We start from the raw sequence: 20,303 nt of genomic DNA on the forward strand, positions 1-20,303 counted from the left end.
ATGCCTTTGTCGTTATATAACTCTGAATGAAATAAAATAAATTAGCTTTCAGTGTATCTCGAGGCTCACGTTTGCTCTCTTCTTGAGGGTAAATGTCTGTGTGGGAGCTGGGATGCAGTCGCAGGGAGAACAGGGTCGGCTGCCTCTGTCACTCACGCCGTATCGACAGCAGAGAGCCTGCGCAGCCATGCGTTTGATTATCTGACCGCCCTCTTTCCTCTCTCCCGCTATCACTTTCCCCCGCCTCCACTCCCAACAGCTCCAGATCAAACACACAGTGACTGAGGCGGAGATCCAGAAGCTTAAAAACAAGGTAAGAGATCAAAACTCTCAGCGAGAAGGATGGTCAGGTACCAGAGGCAGGTGTTTGTCACTTTGCAGAGGGCTTGTGAGAGAATGCGTGGGACTGCAGCAGAGAAGCACCGCTGGGAAGTCTTGGCAATAGATGTTTGATCAAAAACAGTGTTTGAGATTATTATGAAATCTTTCCTTTTCTCAAACAAAGCTTTGAAGGAACTTCACATCCTGCTCACTTTTCCATCTTTTAGTTTTGTACAAAATCTCCTCCTTTGCTGCCGAATGTCTTTCTTATATAAGAGCATGAAAACACCTTGTACTTTTTCAGTTTACGATGCTTTCTGCAACTTGAATGTAGGTTATGTGAATGTATTCAGGTCTACATACTCTCCGCATCTGAATTGTATAATTTGGGAACATTTATTAAACGTTAGTTGACTAATTTGATTAATTCCCAAATCAATGAGATGGAAAACGACATGATCGAAGCATGCGCTGCCTAAAGAGCTAATCTAAGGGTAATAATGCCTCTGCTTTTCCATGGAAAGTTTCCCTGGAGATCAAAGTGGCAGTAAAGTGATCCTCTTTATACTCTCTATTCAACAAAAGAGCTTTTGTCTCTGAGTACTGGGATGTTTTATTGCCATTAGTGATCATAATAGTCATGGTGATAAGCATTTATTTATGAGATAAGGTAAAGCAGGATATTTAATTAACCGTAGCTTTTAATGTGATTGATACAATCTGTAACTATATATGATCATTTTTCAAAATATGAAAGCTATTATCACATTTTGCAATGAAAAAGAAACCAACACTGAATTGGTTATTACTCAGTTTTGATTTTGCATTTCTGCATGTTTTGATTAAAGGTTGTTTTTTTTCCTCCCTGCTTCAGTTGGCATCAGTAGAGAGGGAGAAGCAGCGCTGGGAGAAGGAGAAGAGCCAGCTGAAGGCCAGCATCGAGGAAAACAAGGAGAGGATGTTGAAGCTGGAGAGCTACTGGATCGAGGCGCAGACCCTCTGCCACACTGTCAACGAGCACCTGAAAGAGGCCCAGGCCCAGTACCAGGCGCTGGAGAAGAAGTACAACAAGGCCAAGAAGCTCATCAAAGACTTCCAGCAGAAGTGAGACAACCATCTAATCAATCAATAGTCGTAGGAAGTTAGTGGACACAAACCAAGATTATATTTTAGGTTCAATTTTAGATTAAATCTAAATAAATATGAAAATAAATATTTGATTTAGTCTCCGTTGCTCGAGAATTCTCCGGCAGTTTTTCTTTTTCCCAACAGAATTAAAGTAAATTAAAGCACGATCTGAAGTAAAATAATTATTTTGGCGCATTTAGCCAAATACTCCAATCAGGATGCAAACACATTAGCACGGATGGTGCTGCATGTTCGTAAGCAGGTGTTTTTCACCATATTCCCTTTTTTTTAAAATTACGTTCATCATGTCAGTATGCTAAGACTTATTTATAAGCATTATTTGCGGGAGACGCTGCTCGGTTTGGGAAGATACAGTAAACACTGCGTCCATCTTAAACGACAGAAGCCAGAAACGTTACTGAATGACAGAACTTGGGCACAAAAATTATGGTTTGAATTTGTATCTTTGTTGAAGATGCAGCTCCTCCTGCACGGTGTATCACCACCACGTTACAAAGCTACTTCAGCGTTCACCGTCGTCCACCTTGGACGCTAATGTTTGTAAACCCTGGTCTCCATATAGTGTTGCGGCTAGAAGTTGAGTAATACCTGTCGGCTGCATGAAGTAATGTTGTTTACTCCCCAATTGCCTTTTTCTTAAACAGTTCTGTCTCCTAAACTTATTGAAAAAGGGATCTGAGCAACTTTGAGATGAGCAACATTATGTAACTCGTTCATCTCATCATTGCGATGGATTCCTGCAGCATAACTTTCACAGCCTGTCTCACTTCTGTTACTTAGCGTGAAAGTCAAATATCTATTCACTTTCCATTTCAAAGTGTAGTGCAGCAAAGAAGCTCTCTTTTCTCTCTTTTCCTCCAAGTTTGACCCCATTCCAACATTAAGAAGTTTCCAATTTAATGCAGTGCAGCGCTCCCGCTTTACTGTGTGGTCATTTCTTTGGTCAGTCCCATCCCAACCTCTCCTGCTCAGTGGCAGTCTGACAGCATCTAATTGGCTCTGCTCCTGAAGGCCAAAGGAAACCGAACCGATGAGAGAAACCCTCCGTGCGTATCTGTAACTGAGGACAGAGCTGTAGCAGAGAAGCCGTGAATGCCCTGATGAAAGGGAAAATGTCTGCGGCTGGTATTCTCAGGGGTGTGGAGGAGTGATGCACGTGTGTCCAGTAGCCTATGAACAAACATGATGGAGGTGAAATGAGTCGTGCTGATGTCCTTAAACGTCAATCCTTCCTCCAGAGAGGTGGAGTTCATCCAGAAGGAGGATGCAGAAAGGAAGCGACTAGAGGAGGCTGAAAAAGCTCACCTGTCTGAGATCCAGGGACTGCAAGTTCGGGTAAACCACCGTCTCTCACACCTGTTGTAAACTTGAACTTTTCCGTCTGTAAAATTCAGCTTCTTTGGTTTTAATGAAGGGCAACACTTTAAAATATACTAATGACCATTACAGCATGCGAGAAAGTAAATCAAAGTGTATTTTTGACAAAGCTGATCAACAAAAGGACATGTTTGGTGTTTTGCTCCAAGCATGCAGAGGATCTGTGTATTTCGACAGCAGATGGGTGCTTTCCTTAAATCATGTGGTTAATTAATATGCATACCATACAACCACGCAGTTATCGCCCCTTTTCCTCGCCCTCTTTCCGGCCTCCACAGTCGTATTGTTTGCTGCTCGGTTTTTGGTTGCTCTCCACAGTTGAATAGATACTCAACCCGACTAACCCCTATTGTTACTCTGCACAATAAACTCTTATTTCTGTACCGTCTGATTACAGTGCATCGTACAAACTCTAACATCTATGTTTCAAATCTTTGCTAAGACAAAGTGCACTTGTATATTACAACTATGTACTGTACTTAACTTTCGACATGAACTCATGAACCAACCGTTGCAAGAATTTTACATTTCAACGAAAGATTAGATTATAATGTGTTCACTTCACTACTGGTGCTTTAAATGTGAACAAGCCACTGACATTGACTGTTTCCTGCCTCCACAGATTGCAGCGTTAGAGTCTGAGTTAATGCAGCTGATGAAGCAGAATGGCATCCAGGTCAACAACAACAACAGTAACAGCTCTGAGAGGCTCAACGCGCAGCAGCACAGCCCCGGCAGAGCTGCAACACACACAGGTCGGTTTGTGACAGGACTGCCTCTTGTACGGATGATTGCTGTGAGATTTATTAACACTCTTCTGGGTTGTGGTCTGATATCACACATTTCTAAGAATATATATATATATATATATATATATATATATATATATATATATATATATATATACCGTATGTATAATACAGGACTGTCTCAGAAAATTTGAATATTGTGATAAAGTTCTTTATTTTCTGTAATGCAATTAAAAAAACTAAAATGTCATACATTCTGGATTCATTACAAATCAACTGAAATATTGCAAGACTTTTATTATTTTAATATTGCTGAATATATTATTATTTTTTGAGATAGGATATTTGAGTTTTCTTAAACTGTAAGCCATGATCAGCACTATTAAAATAATAAAAGGCTTGCAATATTTCAGTTGATTTGTAATTAATCCAGAATGTATGACATTTTTGTTTTTGTAATTGCATTACAGAAAATCACAATATTCTAATTTTCTGAGACAGTCCTGTATATATAATGTGTGTGATCCGAAGATCACTCTTTTTTTTTTTTAATTTCTGGAAAACAACACGGATAAAAAAACACGTATAAACATTCAAAGAATAAACTCACCACGCATGTGGCTAAATATCATGTAAAAATTTTAACGATATGTTTTTTACATCCATCACTTAGAAGAGTTTACAGAGTAAATCATCTGTAATGATCCATGTACCTTTTAATTGAGCTGTGGATGTTTGGAAAGGCAGCCCGGTTTTCAACTGTAGATGTAGCTTTGATGTTTAACACCATTGTACTGCACCCAGCTATATTTCAGATCGTGAAAGGGATGCATGAAAGTTGGGGAAGTCATTTTTCTGCATCCACCTGACTTGGTCAATCCAAAAAGGTCGCTTTTTTTCATCTTTAGCCAACAAATTGTTTGCTGATGGTTTTTATCTTGCTAACTGAGCTGCTTCCTCTGAAGATCATATCATTGTTCCACCGTTTAATGCAAGCCCAGATGATGGAAATATTTTAGTTCTACCATCACCATGTCTAACAGATAAGACTCTGTTGGAATGCAGAGTTCTCGTCCTTTGAAGCAGATTAAGAACTCTCCCAGGCTGTAAACATAATCATTGCGCACAAATGCACTGTATATCCACAACAACAACAATAAGTCTGCAGACTGAGGAGGCAAAATGTATTTCAGGCATTTGAGTGCACATTGCAAACCCACTCTACCACCTTAACCTTTGCACGCACTTGCACCTCTGACTCAGATATCGCTATGCCCCTTTGCAAATAAAACATAAACACGTAATCCGTTTTAAGCACATCTGCCTGAGTTCATCCTCTGGGAGACTTTTTAAGCTCTGCTGGCTTTCTATCAGTGGGTATATGTGTCAGAACAGAGCGTCCACAAAGAAGTGCCATGTCACTGTCAAAGTGTTTCCATCTGTCCCTGCATAAATGAGACTACCCATATATATATATATATATATATATATATATATATATATATATATATATATATATATATATATATATATATATATATATATATATATATACAGTATATAGTTCCTTGTCTGAATAGTTTTTACTCAGTTTTCTCTGTGTTTTTGTGTGAATACAGATGTTATGGAGGACTGTCAGCACTCACCGAGCAAAAAAAGAGCTGTGCGGGACATCATCGGTACCACAGAGGGAGAGGTTTGTATTAATTCACACTTGTGAACTTTCATGACTTGAAACAGCACATTTCTAATTCAAAAGCAGATGTTGAAATATCCTCCAGATGTGATACTGGCATTATTCCAAACAAACTATTGTTAGATTGGCTATGTCTTTTTATTTCACCAAAGGGCGTATAATTGGTGTGCATAGATGTTCAGAGACTTCAGCCTCTGTCTGCTCCACTTTATTCACTTTAATGGATTAATTGCTATGTGGTGCTCTGCCGCTCTAATTGAGTCTGTGGTGCCGTCACAACTTGATGTCTCTCCCTGGTCGTTCTTGTTTTTGGGGGAAAGGGCTCTTGTCTGGCTACTGCTGTCGCTCAACTAGAGCAGGAAGTCCAGATTAGATGCACAAGTCGAGATCAGAGCTGGCAGGAAGGCAGAGACGAAGGCACTGTAGCGTCTCCAAAGAAAAAGAGGCCAAGGAATTAGAAATGGCAAATGTATGTCAAGAGACTTCTGTCAGATTAGTCTGCAGCTCCTGCTTATCCAATCAGCCGGTGTTCCTCCTCTTTTCTTATCTTCTTTTCTGCTGTTTTTTCATTCATTTCAATCCACCGTATTTTAATTTCTTTATGCAACATTTCTCACATTTGTTCATTTCCACACCTTTTTTCTGTCCTCCATTGTGTTTATGTCCAGGCGGCACCTCCAAGCCCAGTCCACTGTTGCTCTGGGTCAGACTGCAGCGCCGGAGGAGCCGCGGGCCTCAGGGCACCCGGCAGCGCGGAGGGTTCGCCTAGAAACCCCCTGCACGGTTGGTGCATCTGTAACCTCATACTACATGCTTGAATGGTGAACATATACAGCTGTAACCTGCAGGCAACTTGTGCATTGATATGTCTTTGTGTTTGCTGCCCATATTTTAATTTTAATCTTTTATTTATGGGTTTATTTTAAGTAAGTTCATCATTTAAGATCATCATTCAGTGTGTGATTTCTCTGAACACAGACTCTCAGTCTCCTGCTGTGTCGAGCCCCTCTCACAGACAAGTGCTGGACCCCAGGTAAGACCGGGAATTAGGCCACCTCATTCCTTTATTTACCTTCTGAAGGCAACAATTCATCATACATTGTTTGGAGAAATGTGGCACTTGATAGATGATGAGGAGGACCAAGTCTAACAGTTTGCTGAGGCTGAGGACCCAGTTCATTCAGAAGTAGTAAAATTTCATTAACATAAAAATAAGTTTAATATACACAAAGTAAAATAAAATGAAAAGAGAATAAAAGTGTGGGATCTCATTTCTCAAAACAGTTTATCCAAGTCAACAGTGCGCAAGTTTACAAGTCCTTGAAATTAGGTCTGGAGTTGAACTCAAGTTCAAGTCCTGGACTGGAGTACTACAAGTCTCCCCAAAAACATCCCAGACAGCAAAATATGAGTGAATCAACGTTGAAGCATTGAATCCATGTTAAAGCCCGGTCAACGACAAACAGAATATGTGGACTCAACTTTGGTTGTAATTAGAATTGGATGATTGTTTGATCCACCATCAATCGTCAACTTTAACCAAAAATCAACCTTTTTGACCGTAATTCAACATTGAAGTAACATCTTATGCTATCTGGGATATTTGTGTTATGTTGGAGTTCTTGTGTTGATGGTGACTTTTTGAGCACCCAAAAAAATGTTCTCAAGAACAGGTAAAGACATTTAAGATAAGACATACTTCACTGTCCAGAAGAGAAGAAAATGTTGGGCAGAGGTTGCACACACACGCACACACACACTATACCTATATGGACTGAGTTATGTGTTAGGAATGAAGGGATGATAAACCATTTGATGAAAACTCCCTGTCCATATAGTCCAAGCTGGGATAAGGTTTAATGCAGTGCTTTCTGCAGCGATGGCGACATGAGGGAGTCACAGAGTGAACGTCTGCACGGACGTCTGTTTAATTTCCCCCTCCAATGATTTCTTTTCTCAGTTCCACAGAACCATCAGCAGACGATGGTCCAGAGAAACTCAAGGCCAAGGTAAGTTAAATCTACCTGTCTGTCTGTCTGTCCGTCTATCTATCAGTATATTATTATTATTTATTTATTGTTATTTTTGTCCGTTTTAAGTTGGACTATTGTGGGTTTTCCTTTCTTTGAAGGGTACCAACAAAGCTGTCCATGCCTGCATAGGGGTTGATAAACCTCACATTATCTGTGTCTGAAGGTCTACAAAGTACAAGAACCTCTGTAGCTCCGCTGCATGCTCTTTTTAATATGTTGTATTGTTTCTGTTGAACAGAGCTCACTTACATGGCCCCATTTCTTCTCCTTTTCACGTTATGTGGTATTGTATTCTCTTATGCTTTCAACATTTATCGCTAAATTCATCGAGAACCAAATTATTCTTAAATTGCCTCTTTAACTGCAAAAGAAATCATTCAATAACATCATTTGAAATCTCTTTTGTGTCTTTTGAGTGGCACTGCAACAAATTATCAGCGAGTTAAGAATCTTTTTTGAGCAGAAATTCAAAATGTGCAAGAACATCTACCCTATTTGGAAAAGTGCATCACAGTGCACCTCCAACCAGTCAAGTGTCATCCGGCAACAATAAGATTAGAGATGTTGACATGAGCATTTGTTGCAGTGCGGGAAGTTGCATGAAAACGGTTTCTAATCCAGTGTAATATCAGATGTGCTTATCATAGGATTAAAAAAAGAGATTATTTTTTTGATCCTGAACAAGTCATGTCTTTTTCTCTCTGAGGACAAGCTTAGCTGAAGATGAGTGCACATCAAAAGATAAATCAATGCAGAATTCATGCGAGTTAATAGTCGTGCAGAGCTTTTACTGTAGGTGAGGATTCAACACGGAGAGCAAACGTCTGAGCCTTTGAGATTAGTATAATTTATACCTCAGATAGTACTGGAGCTCAGAGAACCCGTCTAAGTCATTTTAAACATTTTTTATCATTAAAGCATTTGAAACCTGCCTTTCATTGAAGAAAGAAGGCAAAATGATTTGTCCAGGAAAAAACACCCTTTCAACCTCCATCTAATGACGATGCATAATGCCGGTCATTCTCATCTCCTCGTGACAGCTTGCTCCCTCTGCACTGGTTGGTGCTGGAAGTGTGCAGGTATTGGATCTCACCAGCATTAATCCCTGAGAGTTCTCACTGTCTCACACTCATCAGGACACATGCAGAGTGAGATATTTTTGAAGTTGGACAGCGTCCAGCTTCAACCCCTTCTGACAACCAACTCTCATTAACAGTTAGTGCAATGACGGAGCATTTAAAAATGAGGGATGTGCACAACTCTCCCTGCTTCCAGACGATGATGCACAGCAAACACTCTCACATCGGCTGAAAGGAAAGATTTCATTTTTGAAGAATTCCCTCCTCACCCAGTCGCTCTGGCTAAGAAATAGATGAAATGAATCGCCTGCGATCCATGTACAATATCAATTTATTAATGCAACATCATGTGACTTTTAATCAAGAAAACTCCACAGAAATCTCAGTACGATATGAGCCTCTCCAACTAATCAACTAAGCCTTGTCTGGAAGCCAGCTGGCGCTCTCCACCAGTCCTACATGTGTGTTTGTGATTTTTCAGGCGCCGACTTTGAGAGATGATCTGAGCGCCAGCAGCAGCAGCAGCTCGGCCGAGATCAGTGGTCTGCTAGGCGAAGCCAAGATGTCAGGACACTCACACACACTGGTGCCCTCTTCAGATGAGGTACGAATATGCAGAGATCTTCTCAACTGAAGGTCACAGCTGTGCAGGGGGATGTATTTTAGATTGCACAAAACCGTGCATGCTCATTTTGTTGAATCAAAAATATGAATCACGAGTAGAGTTCAGATTGCTGTTCTAATCCCAAGCTTACGCTACATTAAAACACAGTACGTCAGTGCCCCAATTTACCATTTAGTTGATACAGCCGACAGATAAAACAGCTACAGAAGTATAGCTGTGAAAAAGTCACTGAATCAGTTCAGGCTTGTCATGAAATGTTACCGGTTTCTGTAACTCTGCTTTGTTGACAACACAGTCCCTTCTCTGTTTTCTATGCTGCAATGTTCAGAGTCTGGATATGATAGATGACGAGGTGAGACCGAGGCCACTGGCCCGGAGAGGACGTGTGCTGTTGCGTGTTTGTGTCTTGTGTACTTGTGTATTCTGCACTTATCTGTGCACGTGTGACATAATGAATGTGTGTTAGCCCGGACATGCAAAACACAACATTAGACAAAGCGTTTTTTCACAAAAAGTGTAATAAATCATATTTATTAAGAAAACACTACAAACTAAACTTAAAATTCACAAAATGTGACAACAAAACAGATAATACATTTCAAATACATGTTTTTTTTTTTTATGTTGTTATTTCTAGTTTTGTCTAATGTGGTTGTGTTTTCCACCTATGAACTGCTACAAGTCTAAAAGCAAGCTTATCCTCTGCTGCAGCAGCTGTGGATTTTATTTGAACTCATTATCAAAACCGTTGGAGCTGCTTCTTTCTGAATCTCATGAAATGTGTTTCTGTTTGTCTTTTTGAAACGAATGTTCAGATATTAGACGAGTGGCAGCTGTCAAAGCAGCATCAGTGGCAGAACCGAAGCATAACGGAGTGGACTTCGCAACAGGTGGCGCACTGGCTGACGGGTCTCAACCTAGAACACCATATCCCACAATTCACTGCCAAAAATGTAAATGGGGAACAGCTGCTACAGCTGGACAGCACCGAGCTCAAGGTTACCTTTTTTTTTTTTTTTTAGTACACTCACATTTATGTAACTTTAGTTCTGCACAATATTTACATGAAATGATTCTCTGTTCTCAGTAATCCTATAAAAATATTAATTAAAAAATAAAAACATTTCCAGAAAAAGTAAGGCTGGGGGCACGGTGGCGCAGCAGGTAGTGCAGCCGTCTCACAGCAAGAAGGTCCTGGGTTCGATTCCCGCCGGGGACGCTGTGGGCGCTGAAGTGCGTGTTAGTTCTCCCATGACTTCAGTGCCCACACCCTGGGTGGGGTTGGCGAAAGGGCCTTTCTGTGTGGAGTTTGCATGTTCTCCCCGTGTTCCCTTGGGTAGAAATGTGAGCTACCCTCACAAAAACATGCAACAGTCCTTGGCTATACATGCCCCCTCTGGCCAACCGGGGCGCCAGATGGGGTGGGGAGGATCCGGCCGGAATAACGTGATCCTTCCACGCGCTACGTTCGGCCGGAGAATCCTCATCCTGTCTGGTGAAAAGAAGCGGTCCATCACTCCTCAGGATAAGAAGGAGACCTGAGCTCAGTGTAGGGCCCTCCTTGGGTTGGCAGAGGGGAACAATGCCAAGGACTGTCTAGGTATGAGCACTGGGTGATGAAATGGGTAAAAAATCAGGGATAAAAAAAAAAAAAAAAAAAAAAAAAAGTAAGGCTTCTGGTGGGAGTGGGAGGATGCGAGTATGATGCATAAACCTGTTTATTCAGTAGTCATTGGGAACACTGAGAACATCCTTTTTAAAAAGCTAATTTATTGTTAAAAATGTTTCTTTAGATTGTGCGAAAATGTAAAACAAAATGCATCATACAGACACAGGTTCAAGTTCAGCCTTAATGTGATGTTCCACATGTATATAAACTATATACAAGGTCCACTGATCCTACTTATGGATGTGTTACAGGCTCTTGGAGTTGCATCTTCCGAGGATCGTTCCCTTATCAAGAAAAAGATCAAAGACCTTAAAGTTATGATGGAGAAGGCCAAGCGGAACCAAGAGAAAGTGGAGAAACAGCGTGAGAAGCTACGGAAGAAAGCTCTAGAGCAGCAGCAGAAAGATGCACGCAAAGAGAGCGCAACAGAGTGAAAGACGCCTCAAATTACCTCCTACCTTTACTGTAGCACCACACCAAGTAGCATCTTGCGGAACAGAACGTCAGCAGGCCCCACAAACGAACCCTGAGGGACGCCTAATCTGTAGTTCTCAGTGGTGGAGCTCCACACCCAACTGTCAGAGCTTGTTGAAGGATCTTTTCACCGAGCAAATCAAACCAAAATGAGGAGTTGGATGATTGAATGCTGCCCTTCATTTTCCTCATTTTACACCCATCCTGTGTTTTTTTTTCCTTTAGTCTTTTAGGATTTTTCTGAGTTCTATTTATTTGACTGTTTATAGCTGTAAATTGGGTTTATTTATTCATATCCAGATTAAGTCTGTGAAAAGTTAAACTCATCCTGCTTCGATATATCATCTTTTGAGACCTAAAACGTGAAGGTTGTGTATATGTAAAGTGAATAATACGGATACAACTATGTCTCATGTGCCATTTCAATAGACTTATGTAAATCCTGTTCTAATACACTGAAAAACATTGTCTACTGCTTTGATGAAACATGCACAGGTCGGGCCTGTGGTGGAGTTTTAAAGGCAATGGTCATCTGGCACCACTGGAGGTCCCCATGCTGCTTATTTTCCCTGCTGAAGCGAGCGACATCGACGCTTCAGTGGGAACTGAACTGGGAATCACCGGCAAAAATAAAACCTTGTGGTTCCTAAGAACACTGGAAGTGCAAACACTGTAAATGTGACATACGTGCGATCCTCCTTACAGTGTACAAACTGAAGCAGCTCTCACTGGACAGTAATCACTGGACTGCTTCTGATAGTGATTTTCAGGTACTGTGTAAACAGCAAATTTGTACCGGGAAAAAAAGCAAAAAAAAAAAAAAAAAAAAAAGCCCTTAAAATGAAACTTCATCCTCATATTTATGATGTTGCTTTGGCTCCTCTTGTAACCTGCTTTTGACCTCTTTTTATATTCAGTAACAAAGTAGTATCCTGCTGCTGCCGTTAGAAATCTACCTGCTTCTGCGTAAGTGTCGAAACACCTACTAAACTAATCCACCTTTTGCTCTTCATTTTGTCCCCCCCCCAAAAAAAAAAGACCAAACGTCAGAGTCTTTTGTGCTTATTTATCTGGAATATTCTTAGTATTGTTTAGGAACGCTGCCATACAGGTAGTTTTCTCTGCTCAAGGACAGACGCAGTGAGACGCAGTGAGATGCAGCAGAAGTCAAATACCTGATATTTGAATAACTCTGGAATCTGCTCCCTACGAAAGCATCGTATTTGGAATTAATCATGTTCATGGTTCATTTGTGATTTTTAAAGTACTGTTATTAACTTGTACTACCTTTTGAAATTATTTTCACTCATGTTCTTTTTATTGAAATACCTCTTGCTTAAAGCAGCACAACGTAACTTTCAGCTTTTGTTGAGTTTGGCGTCTCCTTTGGACAAAAGCGGTAGTGCTTTACCATTAGTGTGGAAGGGTTCCTACCATGCTCCTTAAAGTTACATAGTGCCAGTGAAGGTGATACAGACCCCTCAGACCATGACAGAGGTGTCATTAAACCTGTTGGAAGTTGATGTACCATCACAATGACTCTGGAAATATTATATTAAGGTGGAAAAGTTACGTAGTGTCGCTTTAAGAATATTAAGTTCACTGAGATACACCTTTTAAGTATCTTGATTTGTCATTCCCAACAATCGTACTTTTAAGTTTACGACTTATGTAGAGACGTGATAAATACGAGGACCGCTTCGGCAACGGCCCCCATTAAGTTTTAAGAAGTGCTGCAGACGGGTTAAGACGGGTTAAGAACAAGATTAGTTAAGTTTCAGATATTTCCATGGTGTGCTAAAAGCATCACAGGTTATTTATTTATTACTATATTTTTAGAGGCAACCGACTATTGTTTATGATTTATACAAATTAAGAGTTTTATTGACATAAGCTAATGATTTATCCAGAATTGTATGATTGCGCCTTTTTGCCATGACATTATTAAAGTGTATCGTTAAAAAGATTTAAAGGATCAAGTTAAGGACTGAAAGTAAATGCAAAGAGAGGAGAAGAAAAGACGGCAGTATTCCCTCGTTGTGCTTGTGGTTTTCCTTTTAATACAAGCAGAGTTCAACTCCAGCTGTCCTCTAATAAACTGCTACTGAAATATTCTTATGAAATGTTTTATAACACTTGGACCCTCCTGTGAATATCCCCACTCCCTTCACAAGTCACTCTTTTCTATGTATAGTTAAACACTGAGAGCAATATGCTGTAAGAAACCTAACAAAGCCTTGTTTTATATCGTGTCAGTGTGTTTGCGCAGTCTGTCAGAGGGCCGAGGAGACCTTTAGCTGCAAATGTGATTGATTTTTTTTTTTTTTTCTATATCAGCTTCCCCGGCGTGATGTAACCAGCCTAGGAATGAGACCCTGGTGCTGCAGGCAAGCAAAAACACACGTTTCAGGTCATGGCCGCGAGCATTTGTTTTTTCATGTACATAGAGAGCAAAAGATAACTTCCACAAACTGCCTAGCCATGCTTCCACTCATACATAGCTGTACTTACTATCCTCTTTCTTTCATGTCATGACCTTGCTCTCTTTTTTGCATTCAGAAAAAGTTTTAAAGGGCAGCTACCTGTCACACTGAATAAAATGTGCAGTCACTGTCCAGATTGCCTGTTGTTTCTTCTTATTTTTCAAACTTCTAGATCTATTTTGTGTCCCATGCAGCCAAACAGCTGACCTCCAGTCAGTGAGCAATGACCTATCAGTCCAACCCCCCCACACACTCACAGCTTCTATTTATATTCATCCTTGTTTCACTCAAGGACTATTTTCTCCTCTGGTGACACCGTGGTGCTACGCGTTTCCTCTTCCCCCCTTCTTCATTTCCGTCCTCCTTCCTTACACAACTCCGGTTGCGAGGCCTAATGGAGACGTTGGAATGCTGGATATACTCGATTCCTTCATCCTTGCTGTTTGTACATTTATATCTAACCTCCTCCATGCATTGAGGACAATATTACAGTTTGAGCCCGCTGGTTTTGCAACACAAATCCCTGATTTCATGGAGGAGTTGAGCCCAAGACAACAGGCTGTCAAGCACCTGAAGGAAAAGTTTCTGCAGGCCTTGCAGGCCAACAATGCAGACGCGGCCCTGCAGATTCTGCACACTGGTAAACTAGATATTGACGCTGTTTTGGAGGTGGATGACCCCAACATGGTCCTGGCCTCGTATAAACAAGGTAAGTAGGAAAGACAGAAAGAGTGCACTCCCCCATTAAAAAGACTTCAGTGTTCCCAGTGAGCCACTAGATGGTGCCAAACCCCAAGAAATCCCGAACCTGGCTACAAAAGGTGCCAACATACAGTGTCTACAGTATACAGTATGTTTTGAGTGTATGTACTCACTGTGTTGTATCATTAAGATTTGATATTTGACCTCAAGTGCCTTTAGTGTTACTTTTGTTGCCTGATCTCTTTCAGGGTATTGGCTACCAGGTCACAAACTGGAGAAGTCCTGGGCGATGGCTATCCATGTATGCGTCATGTACAATGCTTTGGAAACAGCGCTGGTGCTGCTTCAGAAAGGCGCTGCTATCAACAGGATGCCAAATGGGAAGACGCCGCTGCACGTGGCCTGTGAGGTGGCCAACAGTGACTTCGTAGGCCTCCTCTTGGCTCATGGAGCAAAGGTCAACAGCGTGTCTCTGAGTGGACACACGCCGCTACACCACTGCATCACCAGTGAGTCTGTGGACTGTGCCAAACAGCTCTTCCTCAAAGGTGAGGTGTGAAGGATGCACTGGAACAAAAACATATAACAGTAAAAAATACACTTTACTTAATCTGTAACTCAGTAATATCATAACTTGTCTTGCGGAGGTGCAAAGGTCAACACGGCCAGCCACAACAACGATGAAGACACGCCCTTGCACAAGGTTGCCCGGTTCGGTGTCCCAGAGCTGACTGCTTTGTTTTTGGCCCACGGAGCATCTGTGAATGCCGTCAACTCTTTTCAGGAGACACCTTTGATGACCGCAGTCTTCTGGTCTTTTGACTCTAAAGAGCAGACGTACAGCCAAGATCACCATTTGGTTTGTCGACTCCTGCTGGACCACCGTGCTGGTGAGACATCCAGGGTGTATTTCTTGGTCTGTGATTAAACTGTCATCGTGCTTTGTGATGACACTCTGCCATCTCTTGCAGATCCTAACCTGATGGAAGAGGACCATAAAACGGCCCTCCACAAGGCAGCCTGGAACTGCGATCATGTCCTGATGCAGATGCTGCTGGAGGCCGGGGCCGATGCGCGAGCCATGGACATGAACGGCTGCGGCCCCATTCAGTATCTCATCAAGGTGACGGACGTCAGGCCGATGGCCTTGCCCGAGCTCTGCTATCAGCTGCTGCTCAACCACGGCGCAGCAAGAATCTACCCACCGCAGTTCCACAAGGTGCACAGGCATGCCGTAGCTGGATGTTTGGTGTTATTTTAATGTCTCAATACCGCTGTTTTTCATGACAAAAAAAAAGCCTCTACAAGCTTTGTTTTCGCTTCACAGTGCAATGATGGGATGTTTTTGGCAGGTTCTGCAGTCGTGCCATGACTTTCCCAGAGTTGTGGAGATAATAGTCAACTCTTATGAACGTTTAAAGCCCACAAAGAAGTGGAGAGCTGCTCTTCCAGATGAGTGCTACAAGGTAGTATTTGTAAAGATTGTCAGTGCTTTCTTGAGTATCCTTCACTTAATGTAAAGATGAACAATTTACCTTAAAACATACTGAACTGTCTGGGGATATCAGTCTGATCCATGATCAGGATTGTTGGCGAGCAGCTTTGAAAGCCTCGTTTGATTAACATCACCTGTCTGGGAGTTCAACTGTAAAAATAATGTTGACTTTTTTGTTTGTTTCCCCAGCGACATAAAAACTTCTATGAGTCACTGTTCGCCGTTTGCTCCAACACGCCTCGCAGCCTGCTTCACCTCACCAGATGTGCCATCAGAGTGGGCCTGCGTGGGTTCTGTCACAGAGGAGTGGCGCAGCTGCCGCTGCCACCTCCCATGAAGAAGTATGTGTTATTAGAACCCGAGGGGGTTCTTTACTGATGAAGAAACGTTTGTTCTGGAGGTCCCGTTTAGCCACGGAGCTTCACTCAAATGCCGGACTGAGGAAAAGGACGAAGGATGTCGCCTGCCAGAGATCGAGGAAGCTTTTGGCTGCATCATGAGAGATCAGTTTCATAGTGATCCACTGCAGGAAAAACACACAACCTCCTGCTGGTGCAGAACCCTCATCACATGCTTTATTAAACAACTCTAAAACAGAAAAAAAGCTGGGTTGATAGAAAATGCAAAAAACAAAAAAGCTGTGTTTCTTACATGTACTTTGATTTTTTTTACTTCCAGGGTGTGAGCCATAGCCGGTCACCCGTCCAATCATCCGTCTCCAATCACTCAGACTGCACTGTATCAAGACATACTATTTATCAATAGCTGATATAACCACATGGATAAGGTTCATGCGGTTGTATCCAAAACAAGCTCTGATCAAGGTCCTTGTTGACAGGTGGTGTTGAAATCTTTGTTGTGGTCATGTGAATGGTTACTCCAGATCTTTTTTTGACAGAAATTTCCCTGGTCTGCTATTGACTGAGGATGAAAGAGATCGTGCAAACTGTTATCAGGCACAGCTCCAAAAGGGCAGCGTCTGTGACGGCATGGGGTTGTACCAGCGCACTTGGCAAAGGTTGTCTATGCTTCTGTTGTGGCAGAATTAATGCAGAGTAAATGTCCTGACTTAACCTATCCAGGGATGTCCATGCAAGACAACATCCTACCAAGGCATGGCCTGCCTGCACCCCTGACCTTTGCCCCTGTACAGAATGTGTGGGGTATTTTTACACAGAAAAATGTGACGGTGCTGGTGCATTCCTTAAGTCTGTTTGCAGAAGGAGTGGGATAAAATAACTGGAACGCTTCACAACTTAATCTCTACTCCAGAACGCCCTGGAAGTGGGATGAGAAGGGATTACACGAACAAAAAAAACCCATATCTATCTTTTGTTCCCTTCCTTTGATCTGGTGCAGGCCTGAAAGCAAAAATAAATAGATAATAAATATGAACACTAAAATACATGCAGTTACTAGGTAATGATAATAATGAATATAGTCACCATCACTGCATTTTTATTTTCCATATCATCCCAGTTTTTCTGATTTGGGGCTATGGCAGCATCCCTAAATGTTACTGAGAGATTTTATTCGTGTCATTTGAACATTTTGGAGCTCATTATTGATCAGTGAACCATTAAACTACACATGTGAAAGTTTGAAGAGACAGGAGAGCAGGTATTTTCCTCACCTTCCAGTACTTACGGGACTATTTCACCCCTAAAAGGGCCTTTTGGTTCTGGTTATTTTCCAACTTTGAAGTGTTGACCAACCCTTCTGGCTAGGACACTGCTGCCTCATGCTGAAGAGGATCCAGCTCTACCTGGCAACCGGCCTTAATGCTCACTCCCCAACTCGTGATATTCCTATTTCTGCAGAACACACACACTTGACCACCCACTCCACAATAAGTGCTTGTTTTCCGGTGGACTGTGCTTAGCTGTGCACATGGCCCACTTCCTTCAAGTCTCCGAGAACAGAGGTTACTCTGTAAAAAAAAAGAAAAAGATCGTAATGTTCTTGTCAAACTCCATCAGAATGTCCACTTCAAAGCCCAAATTAGTAAGAATTACTTTTTGTCCTCTCTATTCAGACAGTCATGGGCACGTGGAAAGAACCAGGCAGAGTAAAGAGGACTTGTTTTTTTTAATGCACGTTGTGAAGTTGTGCAAATGAATAAGATTGAACTGATGAAGTTATGGGAATAGTCATGTGAGTAATGTGCTGTTCCCTCGAAATTAGATTAAATATCTCTTCAGGTGTTCAGGAAGCTCACATGAAATATTACAGCAGATTAAAGAGAATTCCCGACTATTTATCCATGTCTTTCTTGTATACAACCAAGATGACAATGTTTGTACTTGTTCAGCTGTCAGTGTTGGTAGTATTTGCCTGCATGGGGGCGTCCGCTGCAGAGAAAGGGCTTTGCAGTGCTGATCCACAGCGGACAGGCAGGGGCTTGTAAGTTGTACTCACTGTTCACCTCCAGGTCAAAGTTCAGCTTCGTAACCTCAAGATACCTCAGTTTTCCTCTCACCTCTTTCCCTTCTTGCTTGTCCATGTAATCCTGTGCGAAGCATGTTCCCTGTCCCTTAAACGCAGGTTTATAACGATACACTGGTACATAGGTGCATATTGTTAACATGTGGATTAAATAAAAATAATATCTATGTATACTTAAACATACACATAAATACATACATATATATAGAGATATACATGCATACATCAGGGATCATACACATTTTAACCAACACATTTCCATGACTTTCCCATGACTTGGCAGCAAGTTTCCATGACTATACATGACCCTCTAAAACATCAATGTATGAATGAAATATAGTAATAAAACTATGTAAAAAGTCACCACAGTGGAGATCTAATGACAATTATGGTTTTATACAAAATAAACATTTGTTTAAACACTGATATACCAGCAATATGTTGTAGTATATGTTGTATATGTATAGTAATCTAATATAACTGTAATAACTGTAATAATAACCGATCTGCATGATGCGCAAGATGCTAGGCACGTCACGCATGAGAACGCGCAAGACTTTTCTATCCGAAATATTTATTGATCAATTTTAAATCTACCTTATAGGCTGTTATTACTAAATGTTATCATTAGGTGAGAAAAATAAATTCTGTGACTTTTCCAAAACCTTTGGGGTGAACTTATGTTTCCAAAACTTTTCCAGGCCTTAAAAATGCCATTTTCAAATTCCATGACTTTTCCAGGTTTTTTCAAAACGTATGAACCCTGATACATACAGTATACACACATATATAGCTACATCCTTGTCACATTAGACCGTACCAGATCCCCCTCGGCAGTGGCACCAGCTGTACCCCTCCAACGGGAGAGGATCGGCCCGTGAGGGACCTGCGGCACCACTGCCAACCAGGGACAAGGGTGAGGCTGCCCCACCCCCAGGACTCCCCCAGCCCACCACATCCCCACCCACAGCAACAGCACCGCCAAGAGCAACCAACCCAGCAAACCCCCATCCCACCCAGCCTGGCAGCACCACCACTTCCGCTGCCAGTCAGACAAAGGAGGAAGACGGCAGAGAAGAGAGGGAGGGAAAACAATAAGGGCCAGGACAGCCACCCCCTGCACACAGACCAGCTGAGGCAGCAAGACGGGGTTTATAGTATGTCTCATCATTATGTCCTTACCCTTGATCATGGGTCATTCACACAGACAGGTGTGTCTGCCATTTAACTCGGACTTTAACCCGTACATCTCAGATCCAGGATGAGCTGGCTCAAACAACTCTAGGGGGTTTCCAGTCTCGCTTTCCAGACAAGTTTAAGTAAACATGTCTCAGCCTATTAAGAAAACGCACAATGTCAACAACAAACTCACGCTGTTGATTCATAGTACCTGAGTGGATCCAAAATTTGCAACTCAATACAGAGAAGAAGAAATGTTGATTATGACAAATTTAAAACCGATACGCAGAATAGCTTAGCACTGCTCTGAAGAGCCATTCGTGAATCTGTTTTGTTGCTCAGCACGTGTACCAGACGTGTCCTGGTCCAGGGAACATTGTCCGAATGGCTCAAAGGCCGGTCTTAAAATAAACCAGTCGGGGTTGAACACATGCTCTTGCAAAAAAAAAAGAAAAACTCCCACTTTTATACATGTCACACCTTTTACTTTTAGGTATAGTTTGTTGAAAAACGACATTTGTGCTGCTGCCATGCTGATAACGTTTGAATAATCTGTAAAGCTGAGTTTGGGAAAAACAACAAAACCGGAGCAGAACTCAGCGCCGGCAGCGACACGCTAATGAAGCTGCACAACAAAGCAGGACGGCCTGTTCTCGACCCCAACGGGGAGCTGGCCATGAAAAGCCACTGGACTGTGTCTGATACGGTGGCTTACCAAGCGGGGAAAGTTTCCAAAACAATCTGTGGAGAGAGAGAGGGCGAGAGAGGGAGGGGGGGGACAAAAACTCACTCAGGCCATTACTGTTTGCACTTTTTACCAACTAGGC

General features: G+C 41.9%; 2 protein-coding genes across 9 annotated transcripts in view; both read left to right on the forward strand.

The window, feature by feature from the left end:
- The window catches only part of ppp1r9a (protein phosphatase 1, regulatory subunit 9A), a 58,209-nt gene extending 44,432 nt beyond the window's left edge, over positions 1-13,777 (forward strand). For 3 of the 7 annotated variants that reach the window (XM_061742681.1, XM_061742680.1, XM_061742682.1), the window contains exons 8-20: positions 260-313; positions 1,196-1,425; positions 2,709-2,805; positions 3,470-3,602; positions 5,216-5,292; positions 5,961-6,075; positions 6,271-6,325; positions 7,253-7,301; positions 7,564-7,608; positions 8,886-9,008; positions 9,358-9,381; positions 9,845-10,027; positions 10,950-13,777. In XM_061742681.1, coding sequence (XP_061598665.1) covers positions 260-313; positions 1,196-1,425; positions 2,709-2,805; positions 3,470-3,602; positions 5,216-5,292; positions 5,961-6,075; positions 6,271-6,325; positions 7,253-7,301; positions 7,564-7,608; positions 8,886-9,008; positions 9,358-9,381; positions 9,845-10,027; positions 10,950-11,132 — 1,368 coding nt within the window. In that variant the 3' untranslated portion in view covers positions 11,133-13,777. The remainder of the gene's footprint in view (positions 1-259; positions 314-1,195; positions 1,426-2,708; positions 2,806-3,469; positions 3,603-5,215; positions 5,293-5,960; positions 6,076-6,270; positions 6,326-7,252; positions 7,302-7,563; positions 7,609-8,885; positions 9,009-9,357; positions 9,382-9,844; positions 10,028-10,949) is intronic. The other 4 variants (XM_061742683.1, XM_061742686.1, XM_061742684.1 and 1 more) reach the window with 2 other exon arrangements.
- A 38-nt stretch (positions 13,778-13,815) lies between these two features.
- Positions 13,816-20,193, forward strand: asb4 (ankyrin repeat and SOCS box containing 4). Of its 2 annotated transcripts, none has more exons than XR_009784194.1 (6): positions 13,816-14,364; positions 14,606-14,905; positions 15,005-15,247; positions 15,329-15,576; positions 15,685-15,823; positions 16,042-16,165. XR_009784194.1 is itself a non-coding variant. In XM_061742692.1 (6 exons), the coding sequence occupies exons 1-6, from the start codon at positions 14,064-14,066 to the stop codon at positions 16,228-16,230; spliced, it is 1,395 nt and encodes a 464-aa protein (XP_061598676.1). In that variant the 5' UTR covers positions 13,816-14,063; the 3' UTR covers positions 16,231-20,193. The 2 variants fall into 2 exon arrangements, 1 of the variants encoding a protein (XP_061598676.1); XM_061742692.1 differs by having other exon boundaries at positions 15,710-15,823; positions 16,042-20,193.
- The last annotated feature ends 110 nt before the right edge of the window (positions 20,194-20,303 follow it).

Source organism: Cololabis saira, chromosome 15 (genome assembly GCF_033807715.1).
Source record: "Cololabis saira isolate AMF1-May2022 chromosome 15, fColSai1.1, whole genome shotgun sequence".
Lineage (NCBI taxonomy): Eukaryota > Metazoa > Chordata > Actinopteri > Beloniformes > Belonidae > Cololabis > Cololabis saira.

Coding starts and splice junctions, on each gene's coding strand:
- asb4 (XM_061742692.1), top strand. CDS start 14,064: ATGCTGGATATACTCGATTCCTTCATCCTTGCTGTTTGTACATTTATA. Junction 15,248..15,328: donor CCTGCTGGACCACCGTGCTG/GTGAGACATCCA, acceptor CATCTCTTGCAG/ATCCTAACCTGATGGAAGAG. Junction 15,824..16,041: donor TTCCAGATGAGTGCTACAAG/GTAGTATTTGTA, acceptor TTGTTTCCCCAG/CGACATAAAAACTTCTATGA.